Source organism: Salvelinus fontinalis, chromosome 31 (assembly GCF_029448725.1).
Source record: "Salvelinus fontinalis isolate EN_2023a chromosome 31, ASM2944872v1, whole genome shotgun sequence".
NCBI lineage: Eukaryota > Metazoa > Chordata > Actinopteri > Salmoniformes > Salmonidae > Salvelinus > Salvelinus fontinalis.
Window position 1 is genome coordinate 48,767,477 of NC_074695.1, and position 16,826 is coordinate 48,784,302.

General features: G+C 39.2%; 1 protein-coding gene across 1 annotated transcript in view; it reads left to right on the forward strand.

The window, feature by feature from the left end:
• The window catches only part of LOC129830445 (solute carrier family 12 member 5-like), a 113,726-nt gene extending 99,130 nt beyond the window's left edge, over nt 1-14,596 (forward strand). The window contains exons 17-26 of the mRNA XM_055893022.1: nt 2,299-2,467; nt 2,585-2,780; nt 2,892-3,061; nt 3,282-3,413; nt 3,535-3,642; nt 4,253-4,375; nt 6,393-6,574; nt 6,847-6,861; nt 6,972-7,105; nt 7,310-14,596. Of these exons, the coding sequence (XP_055748997.1) occupies nt 2,299-2,467; nt 2,585-2,780; nt 2,892-3,061; nt 3,282-3,413; nt 3,535-3,642; nt 4,253-4,375; nt 6,393-6,574; nt 6,847-6,861; nt 6,972-7,105; nt 7,310-7,401 (1,321 nt within the window). The 3' untranslated portion in view covers nt 7,402-14,596. The remainder of the gene's footprint in view (nt 1-2,298; nt 2,468-2,584; nt 2,781-2,891; nt 3,062-3,281; nt 3,414-3,534; nt 3,643-4,252; nt 4,376-6,392; nt 6,575-6,846; nt 6,862-6,971; nt 7,106-7,309) is intronic.
• Nucleotides 14,597-16,826: the final 2,230 nt, after the last annotated feature.

Below are 16,826 nucleotides of genomic sequence, written 5' to 3' on the forward strand. Positions count from 1 at the left end.
ATTCCTCCATAATGACTGCATGACAAAAATGACAGCTAAAAAAAAAGAAATTTCACCCAGTGTGAAATAGAAGTTATTGTAGGGGAGGTTGAAGCAAGAAAAAAGATGTTGCTTGGTGGACACAGTGTGGGCATTACAAAAGCCAAAAAGGCGTTAGAGCGGCAGCATGTGGCAGGCGCTGTGAATGCTGCTGGCTCAGAAGGTCGGACCATCTCAGAAATAAAAAAAGACGTGGTCCTGACATAAAAGTGGAGGCCAAAAAGAGGCACCGTCAACGCTCTTAACGAGGTTTCCAAGGAGTTGAAGTGGGACAGGCAAGGCTTGGTTTCTGTGGGTGCTTCTCTGTGAAGCTGGGCCCACTACAGCACAGAGATCCAAGAGAACAGCTCTTGGTAATCAGAATCAAATCAAATGTATTTATATAGCCTTTCTTACATCAGCTGATATATCAAAGTGCTGTACAGAAACCCATTATAAAACCCCAAACAGCAAGCAATGCAGGTGTAGAAGCACGGCTCATACGCCACTTATCATCATTGGTCTCTGAAAATTCGCTCTCTCCAAATTCTTCCATTCGCCAAATCTTCCAACAGTGCCAAAGCAGCCATTGTGCATCATTACACATTGTAATTGCATGCCATTTTATACCCACCCATTTGATTGTCAAAGCTACCCAATTGCGTAACATCTTCAGGTGTGGTAATTACCCGATTGTAACTGACAATGACAGGACTGACAATGACATTATCACATTGACAGTTCTACGCAACGAACATGTAATAACGATATGCAGTTTGAAGTCGGAAGTTTACATACACCTTAGCCAAATACATTTAAACTCAGTTTTTTACAATTCAAGACATTTAATCCTAGTAAATATTCCCTGTCTTAGGTCAGTTAGGATCAACACTTTATTTTAAGAATGTGAAATGTCAGAATAATAGTAGACAGAATTATTAATTTCTGCTTTTATTTCTTTCATCACATTCCCAGTGGGTCAGAAGTTTACATACACTCAATTAGTATTTGGTAGCATTGCCTTTAAATTGTTTAACTTGGGTCAAACATTTCGGGTAGCCTTCCACAAGCTTCCCACAATAAGTTGGGTGAATTTTGGCCCATTCCTCCTGACAGAGATGGTGTAACTGAGTCAGGTTTGTAGGCCTCCTTGCTCGCACATGCTTTTTCAGTTCTGCCCACAAATGTTCTATAGGATTGAGGTCAGGACTTTGTGATGGCCACTCCAATACCTTGACTTTGTTGTCCTTAAGCCATTTTGCCACAACTTTGGGAGTAAGCTTGGGGTCAGTGTCCATTTGGAAGACCCATTTGCAATGTCTTGAGATGTTGCTTCAATATATCCACATAGTTTTCCTCCCTCATGATGCCATCTATTTTGTGAAGTGCACCAGTCCCTCTTGCAGCAAAGCAACCCCACAACATGATGCTACCACCCCCGTGCTTCACGGTTGGGATGGTGTTCTTCGGCTTGCTAGCCTCCCCTTTTTTCCTCCAAACATAACAATGGTCATTATGGCCAAACAGTTCTATTTTTGTTTCATCAGACCAGAGGACATTTTGCCAAAAAGTATGATCTTTGTCCACACGTGCAGTTGCAATCTGTAGTCTGGCTTTTTTATGGCGGTTTTGGAGCAGTGGCTTCTTCCTTGCTGAGCGGCCTTTCAGGTTATGTCGATATAGGACTCGTTTTACTGTGGATATAGGTACTTTTGTACCCGTTTCCTCCAGCATCTTCACAAGGTCCTTTGCTGTTGTTCTGGGATTGATTTGCACTTTTTGCACCAAATTACATTCATCTCTAGGAGACAGAACGCGTCTATTAAGAAGGAAAGAAATGCCACATATTAACTTGTAACAAAGAATACCAGGTAATTACCTAATGAAGCTGGTTGAGAGAATGTCAAGAATGTGAAAAGCTGTCATCAAGGCAAAGGGTGGCTACTTTGAAGAATCTCAAATATAAAATATATTTTGATTTGTTCAACACTTTTTTGCTTACTACATGATTCCATATGTGTTATATCATAGTTTTGATGTCTTCACTATTATTCTACATGGTAGAAAATATTAAAAATAAACAAAAACCCTTGAATGAGTAGGTGTCTAAACTTTCGATTGGTACTGTATTTGTTTTGTAGGTAACACATGCATTTTCAAGTGTGTTCAAAAACAGACATTACATCAACAGGCCATGTCTATCCCATGTTTTCTGTCGGTTTCCAGCTTTAGTTACTTTCCCTGTAAGTCTGAATGTGATTTGATATTCCTCCTGGTTAGGCCTCAGATCATGGTCCTGGTGAGTGTGGATGCAGAACATAATGTCGAGCAGCCCCGTCTGCTGTCCCTGACCAATCAGCTGAAAGCAGGAAAAGGCCTGACCATTGTGGGCACCTCGGTGGTGGGCACATACCTCAACAACCATGCAGAGGCCCAGCAGGCAGACCAGGTCAGTATTGTCTGAGACAAACACACAGACACAGACACATACACTGATGAATCATTGATTAATAATTTATAACACCCTGGTCTCTGGCCCTGCCCCCTCTCCCACTGTGTGCTCCAGGTTCTGAGGAAGCTGATGGAGACCGAGAAGGTGAAGGGTTTCTCCCAGGTGGTGATCTCCTCCAACCTGAGGGACGGAACCTCCCACCTGATCCAGGTCGGGGGGCTGGGAGGCTTGAAGCACAACACTGTGCTGGTCAGCTGGCCACGCACCTGGAAACAGGCTGAGGACAACCTGCGCTTCAGGAACTTCATTGGTGAGTTAAAGAAGTGGTCAGAGGAGAAGTTTTTCCATAGGCTAACTATGCTTTGGATGGTTTTGTGTGTTATCATCATTATATGCCAACTCCTGTTCAATCTATTTGAAGAGGTGGTTAGGGAGACGACTGCAGCCAGCATGGCCCTGCTGGTCCCTAAGAACATTGCGGCCTACCCGTCCAATGGAGAGCGCTTCACTGAAGGCCATATTGACGTGTGGTGGATCGTCCATGACGGAGGCATGCTGATGCTGCTGCCCTTCCTTCTGCGCCAGCACAAGGTGGGAACCAACGGCCCTATTTGGACCCCATTTGGGGATTTGGAGAGATGGCACATGCCACCTGGCACAGACGTCGATTCAACGTCTATTCCACGTTGTTTTAACTGAATTTCATTGCAATAACGTGGAAACAATGTTGATTCAACCAGTGTGTGCCCATTGGGATGTTTTTCAGTGTTGGTTATTGAGATATCAGTCGTAGACTTCCATGTGTTGACAGGTGTGGAGGAAGTGTAAGATGCGTATCTTCACCGTGGCCCAGATGGACGACAACAGCATCCAGATGAAGAAAGACCTGATCACCTTCCTGTACCACCTGCGTATCGATGCCGAGGTCGAGGTGGTGGAAATGGTGAGAGGCAAAAACGAAAAACTATTATATGCTCTATAAATTGATTTATTAGTGAGAGAAATAGCATTTCAGACGAATACTGTGCATGGATATGTTTTTTAACACCCATGTCCCTTTTTAGCATGACAGTGACATCTCGGCTTATACATACGAGAAGACTTTAGTGATGGAGCAGCGCTCACAGATCCTCAAACAGATGCATCTCACCAAAAACGAGATGGAGAGAGAGGTAAAGCCCTGACACATCCCATGTAATATGTACAGTCTAACTCATACATAGGTAACTGAATATGATTTTATATGATCAGTGTAGTTGTTAGCGATCACCAAACAAAGCCCATAGTGTCCAAAAAAAGCTCCTAAGTAGTTTCTCTAACACCCTTCATTACCAGCCATCATCACTCACCCAATTTTAAATGCCAGCAACAGGGCAATGCAGCGTGTGAATGATTATAATTACTGAGCTGGTTTTAAAATGTAATCTGTGCGTCTGCACTTGCCCAGTTTGATCTGTCTCGTTAATCAAGAAAGCAGACTAAGCAACAATAACATATCAGGGAATCTAAGATAACCCGCGAGGATTTACAGAACAACCTGTGTGACCTTACAAAAGAAGTCTTCATTCTATAATGTCATGCATTTCTAGAAAATCGACTTAAAATATGCATCAAATCTGCTTTGTGTTGAGCAAATGATAATATGTCACGTGTTGACACATTTCTTTTATGTGATTTCCTGAAGTGTTGCAACAGCACCCTCATATCTCGACTCAAACGCTCATGTTTGAACTCATTGTATCTGTTAAAAGTTCAAATCCCTTGTTGCTTTGACTACCGCAGATCCAGAGCATCACTGATTCATCCCGTGGTTCTATCCGTCGTAAGAACCCGTCTAACCTGCGGTCTCAGCAGAGCAGTGAGGAGCCGGCTGGAGTCAGCGTGGTGGAGAAACCGGAGGAGGAGGTACAGCAGTGTCATCTTACCTAACTCACTGACAGTGGCGGTCGGTGCCGTTTATGATTAGAGAAGATTATACTTTTTTTCATGAGCATGCCCTTGTTTCTATTGCAGCATATTGGATGACTGTCATTCATATTCCATTCTCCCAGTTCAATGTAACAGCGATAGGTTAAGGCTACTACACGATGCTCAAATTTTCCCTATCAACCAAACCTACGAATGAAAGTTTGCAACTTAGGTGCACACAGGTCAAGAGAAACATTTGCCTGCTTCTAGCTGATCTAGGGTGTAATAATTAGTCCAACAGTTGCAAACAAGAGTTTCTATTGGACTAATTCAGGCATGTTCATCCCCGTTTCGTTCCGTTTGCTTCCATTTAAGAAATGTTTTTTAACAGAATCGGTGGAATGAATACACGCGTAAACACGTTTCACTTTCACATTAGCCACGTCGCGTTCCTTCTCGCATCTATGCACTCTCCTCCTCTCACCTTTTCCCTTTGCTTGTTGACTTCAATGCACAACACATCAGCTGTATGTGACCAGGTGAACAACCTTTCCAAGCCAAACCATATCCGCTACACACAGCCTAGATCGTTGTCACCATATTAGCTAAAGTAACGTTATAGTCAACATAGCTAATAGAATGAATGCATTAGTAAACCCGCTACAATCATGAAGCAATGTTACAGTTTACATTCAGTAAGAAGTTTAGTACTTACACTGGCGGGCCCCGGTGGCAAGAAATTAGTAAAACCAAAAGCTTACCTTGACTTGGAAGAGTTCCAGTGTTGTGTTGGATAGTCATAGCCAGCTAGCTAACATAACATCCCTCTCTTTGAGTAGAGTGTTTGAGTAGGCTAAACTAGCTAGTTGCATTTTGCTAGCTAGTTTAGCTATCATTTTGGAATAAATTAATTAGTTCCTAACTGTTCAACTATTTTCTTTCTCTATCTTTGAGTCAACTACTCACCACGTTTTCTGCACTGTACTGCTAGCTAGCTGTAGCTTATGCTTTCAGTTCTAGATTCATTCTCTGATCCTTTGTTTGGTTGGATTGGGTCAGTTCATGCTGCAAGAGCTCTGATAGGTTGGAGGACGTCCTACGGAAGTTGACATAATTACTGTATAAGTCTATGGTAGGGGTTGAGAACCAATGTACCCAGAGGAGGGCGGAAACTAGCTGACCTTCGTCTCTACACCATGGTGCAACCCTACAGAGTGCTGTTGATGCTAAGGTAGACCTTCATTGCAAAACAGTGTGTTTTAATCAATTATTTAGTGATGTGAATAAATTTAGTATAGTTTTATCTAAAAAGTAATTTAAAAAATAAAGTTTTCCAATTTTTATTTGTATTAAATTCACTGAGGAGGATGGCCCTCCCCTTTCTCCTCTGAGGAGCTTCCACTGCTCTTTGATAACCCTTCGTAGTATAATAATATAATTTAATAATATATGCCATTCAGCAGGCACTTTTATCCAAATCGACTTACATCCATGCGTGGATACATTTTACATATGGGTGGTCCTGGGAATCAAACCTGCTATCCTGGTGTTGTAAGTGCCATGCTCAGCCAACTGAGGTGCAGAAGATGACTCTATCAGTCCTTCATTCTGCTGTTTAAACTTTCTTCTTATTTCACACCATCTTTCACATCCACTGCATTTTTCTTTGTTCTACAGTCTATCCTCTTTCTCATCTCTAGGCCCTACTGCATTACCTAATCCTCTGTCCTCTGTCAAAATGCCAATTCTCTCACTTTGACATTGTCCTCCGGCGTGTAGCATTTTAAGGGGACCTTTTCCTCCGCAGCATAAAGAAGGGATATGACAGAGCAGCATCTTACATACTTGCTTTGCTATAAATGACCCAATTGTGCTTTCAACTCACTGCCTTGTGGCGGTCTGGTGTTTTTGATGTGTCATCCCAACCGACAGATGTCTCTTTCTTTCCTTCACCCTCTCACGTTGTCGTGCGGTGCCCTCCTCTTAGTCTGTGGCTGTCTCCCGCCCTAAACAGGTGCAGCTGATCCACAATAAGAACGCTACCCCCACCAGCCCCACGTCTCCCATCACGCCTGCAGGGGGAGTTGCCACCCCCGGGTCGGAGGTGCAGATGACCTGGACAGACAAGGCTGAGCACCAGGCCGCGGCAGCCCACCCAGAGCAGGGCGGGATCAAAGACATCTTCAACATGAAGCCGTGAGTCGGCTTTCACTTTCACTTTCAATCACATCGTGTCCAAAGGCTTATGTGGACATCAGCTACTTCCAAAGTAAACAGAAGATAAGGATAAAGTATTTATAGGTTGTTACTGTTGGGGAGTGGCAGTGGTTTAAAAGCTAGTTTCAGGAGTAATGGCCCAAAAGTTTGAAAGGCGTTTAGTGTCATTCGCACAGCACAACTTCTCAATGTATCTTCAGTATTGTAAAGAGTCATCTTTGCATTGTCATTCTCTTCTTACCATGCTGCAGGGAGTGGGAGAGCCTGTAAGTATTACATTGTCATGAGGTTTACATTTCTTTCATGCAAAAAATAGCAGTAATGACTCAACATCCACCCTGTACTGTATTTCTTCCTCACCTGTCTGTCCCATTAGGAACCAGTCCAACGTGAGGCGCATGCACACAGCTCTGAGGCTCAACGAGGTCATCGTGAAGAAGTCCAAGGATGCCAAACTGGTTCTGCTGAACATGCCCGGACCACCCAAGAACCGCATGGGAGAGGAAAACTGTATCCTATCACTTCTTTGGCATGATGTATCATATTATAGCCTACCGTATTATATGATATTATATTATAACATTATGTCGCTTATACTGTCATTTAAGTAAGTGAAACCAAAGAGCTATACAAGATAGCAAATAGATTTCATGAATAGGCTATGAACGCCAGTTGTGAAAACGTGCATATTCCTTAACTCTAATCGTCTGTCAGATATGGAGTTCCTCGAGGTCCTCACCGAGGGTCTCAACCGGGTCCTCCTAGTACGTGGGGGTGGACGTGAGGTCATCACCATCTACTCCTGAGAAAACAACCTCAAATCAAAACATCAACCCCCCACCACCCACTCACCTAGCATCTTAATGGTTTATGGCCCCTGCTTCTATTCCCTCTACACTTTTACTCCCGTCACATTCCTCACATCCCACTAACACCCCTCACCAGACACACACACACACACACACACACACACACACACACACACACACACACACACACACACACACACACACACACACACACACACACACACACACACACACACACACACACACACTCATAACATATCAGCTCACTTTGCACCATGTAGTTAGCCCCCTAAAGGCACTGGCTGAATTCTCATTTACTATCAGTCACCCCCAACAGCATTATGGCTGCTCCTCCCAACATCTAGAAAGCTGTGGCATCAACCTGTTTAGGTTATTTTATGGCTATCAGATCACTAGATTCCAAATGGCACATGAGTTTCTTCTTATGCTGAGGAGTGAACATATCCCAAAGACAAATTATTCCGCAAACTTCAAGTAATTTCTGTTTGGTAGACCCAATGTTTTTGTTCTGTTTGTCCTTGTGTTTTATTTGACCTGTCTGTCAATATTGTTGCTTTTCTTCTTCTTTTTTGTAGGGATGTGGGTTACTTGCAAGAGAGGGATTGATATCTTCTCATTGCTGGTCTATTTGATTTTTCACTTTGATTTATTCATCTGTTCATGTATTTAGAGGATACACGTCATATCTTTATCTCTCTTTGTTGTTGCGCATTAGTTTATTTTAAATGTAATGTACGACATGATGTGTTGAGGGAAGGGGATGGGTTGAGAATTCATCAATCACCATCAACATGTCTTCCTATGGATTTTCACCTCGGGGACAAGGTCAGTTGACGAATCGTGAGCAACAGCACAGTCTATATCAATTTGAAGGAAGGATAACTGCATGCATAGGCGCAGCACACAGTGACGTGTGGAGGAGACAGGCAAACTGCTACTAGGACGCTGTTGTCAGGGTTGAGGTCAACTTCATACCAGTCCGTTCACAGACAGGAGTTGAAATGTAATCGATTAATCGAATGAATTACATTTCTCACTGAACTCACTGAATACTGATGGTTGGTGTTGTTTACCGTAAATAGTGTGCTTTGTCCTATCATTTAATACATACTGTTACCAGCTGCACCTGATGCTCCTCCTGATCAGTGACTAGTGCTGACAAGACTTTTCGGGTGGCATAAACTATTGTTATTACAGTTATACAACTGTAAGGAGAAACCCTGAAAATGTATTGATATAAAGTAGATGTCAAGAAACTACTGTGTTACAATCTAAATCAAAAGTCCATGTGTTTGAAACTATAATACCAAATGGCAACAATTTGAATATATTACCATATAGTCTACATTAGAAAATGTAAATTTCTCATTTAGAGACACTCATAAATATATAATGTTTGTGATACACTGAAATATTTGAGTAAATACCTCTGTTTTTCTTTATCATCATTTGGTTTACACTAATTCCAGTCTAGAAATGTGAATTCTACAATTCTTGCCAAATACAAATATACAAATTGTGCCATAGGACAATAAATAACTTTTTGATACAAACCTCTTTTTAGTACAAAGGCAAAACGGTGTAGAGAATGGACAAACTATGCTTTAGATGGAAATTAGCAGTGAAATTACAACTGGTTTGAATTGATAGTTTTGAACCCATCCGAAATCTTCACAACCTTGGACTAGAATGGGAAGAAACCATTTATTTTCAGTGTGGCACACCTATTTATTTGCGAAAATAGAATATGACTGTGAATCCCTATGTTCTGCATATTTACAAAGGTATGTCTAAAGAATCAACCCTGGAATAATACATGAATCATATTAATTATTTTTGTAAACAAATATTATACGGATATATGTACATACAGTTAGACCTCATATTTGCAAAGATTTAACATGTTAGTTTCTGTGCACTGGATGGCACTGTTGAACACGTGATAGAAACATAGGATATATGATATACATTTGTATGATATTGTTTTCAGAAGAAAATTATTGAATTAAATTTACTGAATAGTTTACGTAAAAACAATATATTTTGTGTGTGATGTACACTGTATTCTGTGAAGGATATTCTTTATCTAACATATTATGACATATTATAGATGTTCAAAAAAAATTAAAGCTGCTATTCTGATTGATGTGTATATATTGAACCAAAAACAAAAATGTAAAGAAATCTAGAAATCAGATTGGGGACTAGGAAGGGTATACAGGGTTCGAGTTACTTGGGTAGCAAGGCAGGGATGTTTGACACTAGTCAGTGGTTTTCAACACTGTCCTTGAGGTTCAACAGTCAGCTACAGTTTGCTCCAGCAAATCACATAGTTCATGAAGTTATTGACCTGGACATGACACTGTTTTCTTTGTGAGAAAATATGAAAGAATTCATAGCTGACGTTAGTCAATCAACATCTCCACTGAGCCTTGTTTAGTTGGAGAAAATGTAGATTCAAGCCACAAAACGATATTTTGAACTTGAAATTGAAGGGCAGGTCTAAGGGCAGATGAAAATATACACAATCCTTCATGGAGTTTATTTGAGATATTACTAAATATTCAGTTGTTACCCAAATATACTTCAACGTATGCTGAAATCAGTGAGGGGACAGACCTATTTAGGCGTTTGACAGGTCCCATAGATACCAGTAAGACACTCCGGATTTGTTGACAGCTCTAAGCTGAGGGAGAGGTGATGAGGTCTGGGGTTAGATAGTGGTAGATAGTTATCCTCAGTCAGCACACTTTTTAAGTGGCACACAAATACTACATAAAAAACAAAATAATATAATCTTGGAAATATTTAACTATACAATCTATAATAGTATTGAAGTAAAATATAAATACTATAACGTATATACAGTAACTGGACATATGAATATGATATGACTTGTTTAAAAGTTGATGGTTGAAAACAATGTATTTATTTATATTCCTGTTGGCATGGTGTTTGTAACAGTAGTTTCATATGGTATCCTTTTAGACAGGAGTTGGTTAGTTGTCATGGAGAACAAGACACGTAGCACACAGTTGTGTAACTTTTCTTCTCACTCAACTGTTTTTTTTTCGGAAAAATTAATGCATGAAGAAAATTGGCCAAAGTTTATCTTTTGAATTCAAAATAGGTAGTTGATATGTCTCAGATATCCCAGACCTAGGGCAAGAGCTGGAACATTGTCTGTCTAGGGAGACTAGTAATTGAGTCAATATGTTTGGCCTCAGTCATCATTTAACTACAGAAAACATGACAAGATATGGAGATTTGGAACTGTGGAATACGATTTGAGTGTTAAAACTCTGGTATATATGCAATACAAACCTACTGTAAACCTAAAACACAAGACATTTCTTGGACATACACTGCCGTTAAAAAGTTTGGGGTCACTAAGAAATGTCTGTTTTTGAAAGAAATGCACATTTCTTTGTCCATTAAAATAACATAAAATTTATCTAAATATAGTGTAGACATTGTTAATGTTGTAAATAACTATTGAAGCTGGATATGGCGGATTTTTTATGGAATGTCTACATAGGCGTACAGAGGCCCATTATCAGAAACCATCATTCCAGACAGTCTAATGTACTTGTCCTCTTGCTCAGTTGTGCACCGGGGCCTCCCACTCCTCTTTCTATTCTGGTTAGAGACAGTTTGCGCTGTTCTGTGAAGGGAGTAGTACACAGCGTTGTACGAGAACTTCTGTTTCTTGGCAATTTCTCGCATGGAATAGCATTCATTTCTCAGAAGAAGAATAGACTGACTAGTTTCAGAATAAAGTTACTTGTTTCTGGCCACTTTGATTCTGTAATCGAACCCACAAATGCTGATGCTCCAGATTCTAAACTAGTCTAAAGAAGGACCGTTTTATTGCTTCTTTAATCAGGACAATAGTTTTGCGCTGTGCTAACATAATTGCAAAAGGGATTTCTAATGATCGATTAGCCTTTTAAAATGATAAACTTGGATTAGCTAACACAATGTGCCATTGGAACACAGGAGTGATGGTTGCTGATAATGGGCCTCTGTACGCCTATGTAGATATTCAATAAAAAATCAGCTGTTTCCAGCTACAATAGTCATTTACAACATTAACAATGTCTACATTGTATTTCTGATCAATTTTATGTTATTTTAATGGATAATTTTTTTTGCTTTTCTTTCAAAAACAAGGACATTTCAAAGTGACCCCAAATGTTTTAACGGTAGTGTATATATTTATTGAAAATTTATATTTTGTCAGAATATGAGTTCAGCTGTGTCCATCCCCATATCAACAGTTTGACATGGACGAAAAATGTTGTCCGGCCTTGGGAGTACACTAATGAGCCTACTGTTATTGCGTGGGGACGATGTTTAAATTGCCTCACTCTTCTGAATCAAGTAGATCCATCCATTTTTGTGCTTGGGGTTATTGGGTACATGAGATGGCAAGTGCTGCAGAACTATAGAGCTTAAATACCTATGGTTGGAAAATGACTGTGTGTTGGCACACGGGTGTATGTTGTGCAGATACTGTGTATGTTTGGCTAGAGCATGGCTCTTAGATATGTGGTTTCTAAAGACACAGAAGATTTCCCCTATAACCTGCCAATCCACTGATCCACCAGCAAGCAGTGTGACTGTGGTAGTTATCAATATTATCAAAGACAACAAAACCATGGCTTCCACCATTGGCAGCGGTCAGAGAGACCTTTACAGAACGGTATCACATTCCCATGTTTGATGACTCTATCTCTAGAAGTGAAAGGGATTTCAGTGACAGAATTGTTGCAGTAAAGCTGCCATCCTTCAGGTGTCTCCAAAGTATCATGTCCCAATATACATTAGAATCCTTCCCTACAGCAACAAAGATGCCAGATAATTTACATCCATTTTTTAACATGGTGTGAAAAGGGCTCTCGAATCCATGTTACATTGGACCTTGCCTTGCTGACTACATTGAAACCATGAGATATGAAAGTGTTCATCAGGAATGCACTTCTGTTTACAACCCTGTAAAATAACTTGACCAATTTAATTAGACCACCGCTTAATTAATGTAGAATCCAACATGTTATATTGCTGCGAGTCTATTTGTGTCAGTCCAAAGCAGATACAGGCATTGCACTGTGATAGTTCTAGCGCATATGTGCACAAATGTGAATAACTGTGATTTGTTCAATGCATGCAAGTAATGTACGCTGAGTGTACAAAACATAAAGAATATGCGGCAGGGCATAGACTCTACAAGGTGTCGAAAGTGTTCCACAAGGATGCTGGCCCACGTTGATACCAATGCTTCCCACAGTTATGTCAAGATGGCTGGATGTCCTTTGGGTGGTGGACCATTTTTGAAACACACAGGAAACTGTTTAGCGTGATAAACCCAGCAGTGTTGCAGTTCTTGACACAAAACGGTGTGCCTGGTACCTTCTACCATACCCTGTTCAAAGGCACATAAATATTTTGTCTTGTCCATTCACCCACTGAAATGGCACACATACACCATCCATGTATCAATTGTCCTAAGGCTTAAAAATCATACTTTAGCCCGTGTCCTCCCCTTCATCTACACTGATTGAAGTGAAATCAATAAGGGATCGTAGCGTTCACCTGGATTCACCTGGTCACTCTATGTCATGGAAAGAGCAGGTGTTCTTAATGTTTTGTCCACTCAGTGCATTCTACAGTTTGTTTCTGCAATGTAATATTCATTTATTTATTTTACAATTTAGATAAAGAATTTGGCCACAAGTATTTCATTAACAGTGTGAAACTAATCACAGGGGTCATATAAATAGAATGGTCCTCCTGAGAATATTTCCTCAGTAGGCCTACCTGTTTATACATGTTGATTTAGATTGAACATGTATTATTATGCAATTATTTAACTACAACACAGATGATTTGCCCCACCAAAACAATTATGTTAGGTTGCATACGTCAGCTACTTCCAGTGTAGTGTAATCATTAAAGTCACAAGGGAAATAAAACTTAAATCAACAATAACATTTGAAGGGCTATTCAGTCCAAGGAAATCTAGACACATAATTATTTTTGGAGAACGTTCCTCCATATCTGTGTCTCAAATGACACACTTTATTTGCAATTATGTGCATATTTTGACTTTTGAAATATACCCCATGCTCCCATTTTATGTACTAATTCCAACCGCTGTACTGCACAACCACCCCATATTCTTCTAAAATAGCAATTGTTTTCCATACAGACCGATTCTTGATTTAAGCAAGGAACTTTTTGGTTGTTTTTTCACTGAGGATGATACATAGTGTGAGGGGGATTTGGTAGCTTTTACTGAGAATGCACTACTGTGTGTTCAGTATTCTAGTTCCCTCCGACTTTAGAACCTAGTATATGCATGTCGGTGTGTCGTTTTCATGACAGTAAAGTAAACCTCAACACGTTGTATTAATGTTGAATAAGCCTCCTTTTTTTAGAAGGTAGATTTTTTTTGTGCGACCCTCATGATTCCTTCATCATCTCGAGAAGTGTGAGCACTTAATGCGAGCAAGAAAAGAAAAAACAAGAACTAGTGTTTCTAAATCTTCACTTATGCTACTGTATTTATACTTGGTCCATAGGAGCATTGTAATGCATTTTTAAATGTAGAAATTGATGTAGTTCTAACGATAGATATATTGATTAGTAGGTGTTTTGTGTTCACAATTTTATGTTCACACTCCTAGCAACAAAAGTGATGATGTAGAGTAAAAATGTAGTGTGTGTGTGTGTGTGTGTGTGTGTGTGTGTGTGTGTGTGTGTGTGTGTGTGTGTGTGTGTGTGTGTGTGTGTGTGTGTGTGTGTGTGTGTGTGTGTGTGTGTGTGTGTGTGTGTGTGTGTGTGTTTGTGTGCGTGCGTGCGTGCGTGTTAGAGATGATGGTGTATGTACCTGTAAGGAAAGGATAAAGACATAACATCTGTAAATACATCAATAACTATCAAAGTAGAACTTAGATGTTTCATTTGTGTGTCAATGCAAGTTGAATATTTTACAGATATAGACATATGTATTATCTATTGTGTTCAATAAGGATATATAAACAGTTGTTTTACCATGTTGTTTTACCATGTCAAAGGCTTATACATCAACAATGGTTAATGGTTTCCTCAAACCATTTTATAGATTTGTCTGTACAAAATGCAATAAACTAAAGTAATTTTATTACAACTTGCTTGCAGGTATATTCTTTGTTTATTATCAAACTATAATCTCACTAAACACAAAAAATGCTCATCTTTAGTCCAGTGACATTTCGTAGACAGAGAAATACTTTGACTTGTGCTATGTGCAGTATCGGTGATCTATATCTATCTATATTAGTTACTATGCTGTTACTAAGCAGTAATGTATTACAAAAGTGTTATGTTACAACACCAAATAGGAAGTGTACATGCGCACTATTGGGCTGGGGGCCGTATTTCCCTTTTTGATTCATTTATTTTTTGTTTAATTTAAATTAAATAAAAATAATAATACAAAATTATCAACAACTTTACATCAAACATGTCTAACAAAACAAAACACAGGTATGAACAAGAAAATATTAACCTGTTTGGGCTGCAAGCCCGAAATCGGAACGACAATGACAACAGCTGCAGGGTGCGAAATTCAAAATCTATTTTTTAAAAATATTTAACTTTTACACATTAACAAGTCCAATACAGCATTTGAAAGATAAACATCTTGTCAATCCAGCCAACATGTCCGATTTTTTAAATGTTTTACAGAGAAAACACCACATATATTTATGTTAGCTCACCACCAAATACAAAAGTGGACAGACATGTATGGATATGATTATGAAGTATGAATTATGATTCAAGTAGCATGCACAAGCCAACCGAAATAAACTAAAACCAACCTAAAGAGCCCAGAAAAAACTACCTCAGATGACAGTCATATAACATGTTACACAATAAATCTATGTTTTGTTCATAAAAAGTGCATATTTTAGCTATAAATCAGTTTTACATTGATGCTACCAAAAATGCTAACACATAGCTAGAGTCTGAATCCAGACGGGAGTAGCCAGAGAAAATACATACACCAACGTCGGCTACTAATTACACCTCATAAAACATTTCAGAAAAACATATGGTGGATAGCTAATGAAAGACAGATATCGTGTGAATAAAGCCAACATTTCCGATTTTTGAAGTGTTTTACAGCGAAAACACAATATATCGTTATATTAGCTAACAACATAAGCTAGCATAAGTCAGCACTAGCATTGGTCAAGCGCTAGCCTAGCACAGTTAGCCCAGTTAGCACAGCACAGCTCAACAGATATATGAAAAAGCATCCCAAATTGGGTCTTATCTTTGTTGATATTCCATCAGAATGTTGTAACGGGGTCCAATGTCCAGTCGAGTCTTTAGTTGGGTTCCAGAACGAATTATTTCCCTCTTTGGTTAGCAAGCACAATAGCATTGCGGCGCTACTCAGCGTTTCTTCAAAAAATTCTTCCGTCGTATCACATCTAAAGTCCAGAATAAATTGCAATAATATAATTAAAGTATATTGAAAAAACATACTTTAGGATGATTTTGTGACATGTATCAAATAATATCGTAGTCAGAGATCATATTCAACGTTATCTACCTTCTTCCAGAAGCCGAGACCAAATTCTGCTTCGCGCCCGGAATTTTTTTTTAACTGCGCAGGTCTCACAAGAAGGTGTGTTATTCAGTCCATGGACGAGATATTCGACTCCTTTCAATTCTCACTTCCGCATTACAGCCTGACGAAGGCATGTGACGTGTTTCTATGGTCCCAAGTCAAATGGCCTTTTATAGAGAAGGTCTTAAAGAGACACATCGCATTTTGGAAATCTCAATTCGGCTGGGAAAATGGCTGTAAAAATATTTCTGTTCGACTTAGAGAAACAATTCAAACCTTTTTAGAAACTATAGACTGTTATCTATCCAACAGTAGTAAATATATGCATATTGGAAAATAAAAAGTTTCTTAGGAGGCCGTTTGAAAATGTGCACACATTTTCCAGTTTTTTCAATATTCAGCTTGCAGCCCAAACAGGTTTTTAAATACATACGAAAAATTAAATATATAAAAAAATTAAGAAAAAATAACCACAATTGTAGTGCAATTGTATTCACTCTGAAAAATCTCATTATAATGATTCTGTTATTCTTTTTGTTATTCACTTGGGATAATGTCTTAAGATGATTAAATTCCATCAAAAATATTTGTAATTTTGGTATAGAATTCTGAAATCTTTGTTTGTGTATAAAGTATTTGGCAACAAGAATAAAACAATTCACAATCCTTTCAATGGTCTTGTTATCATTGCAATAATAACATATTATATCCTTCATGTCAAAAACATGGGTAGTGTTCAAAATGGAAAATAATTATTCTGCAAGGTTATCCCAAAATT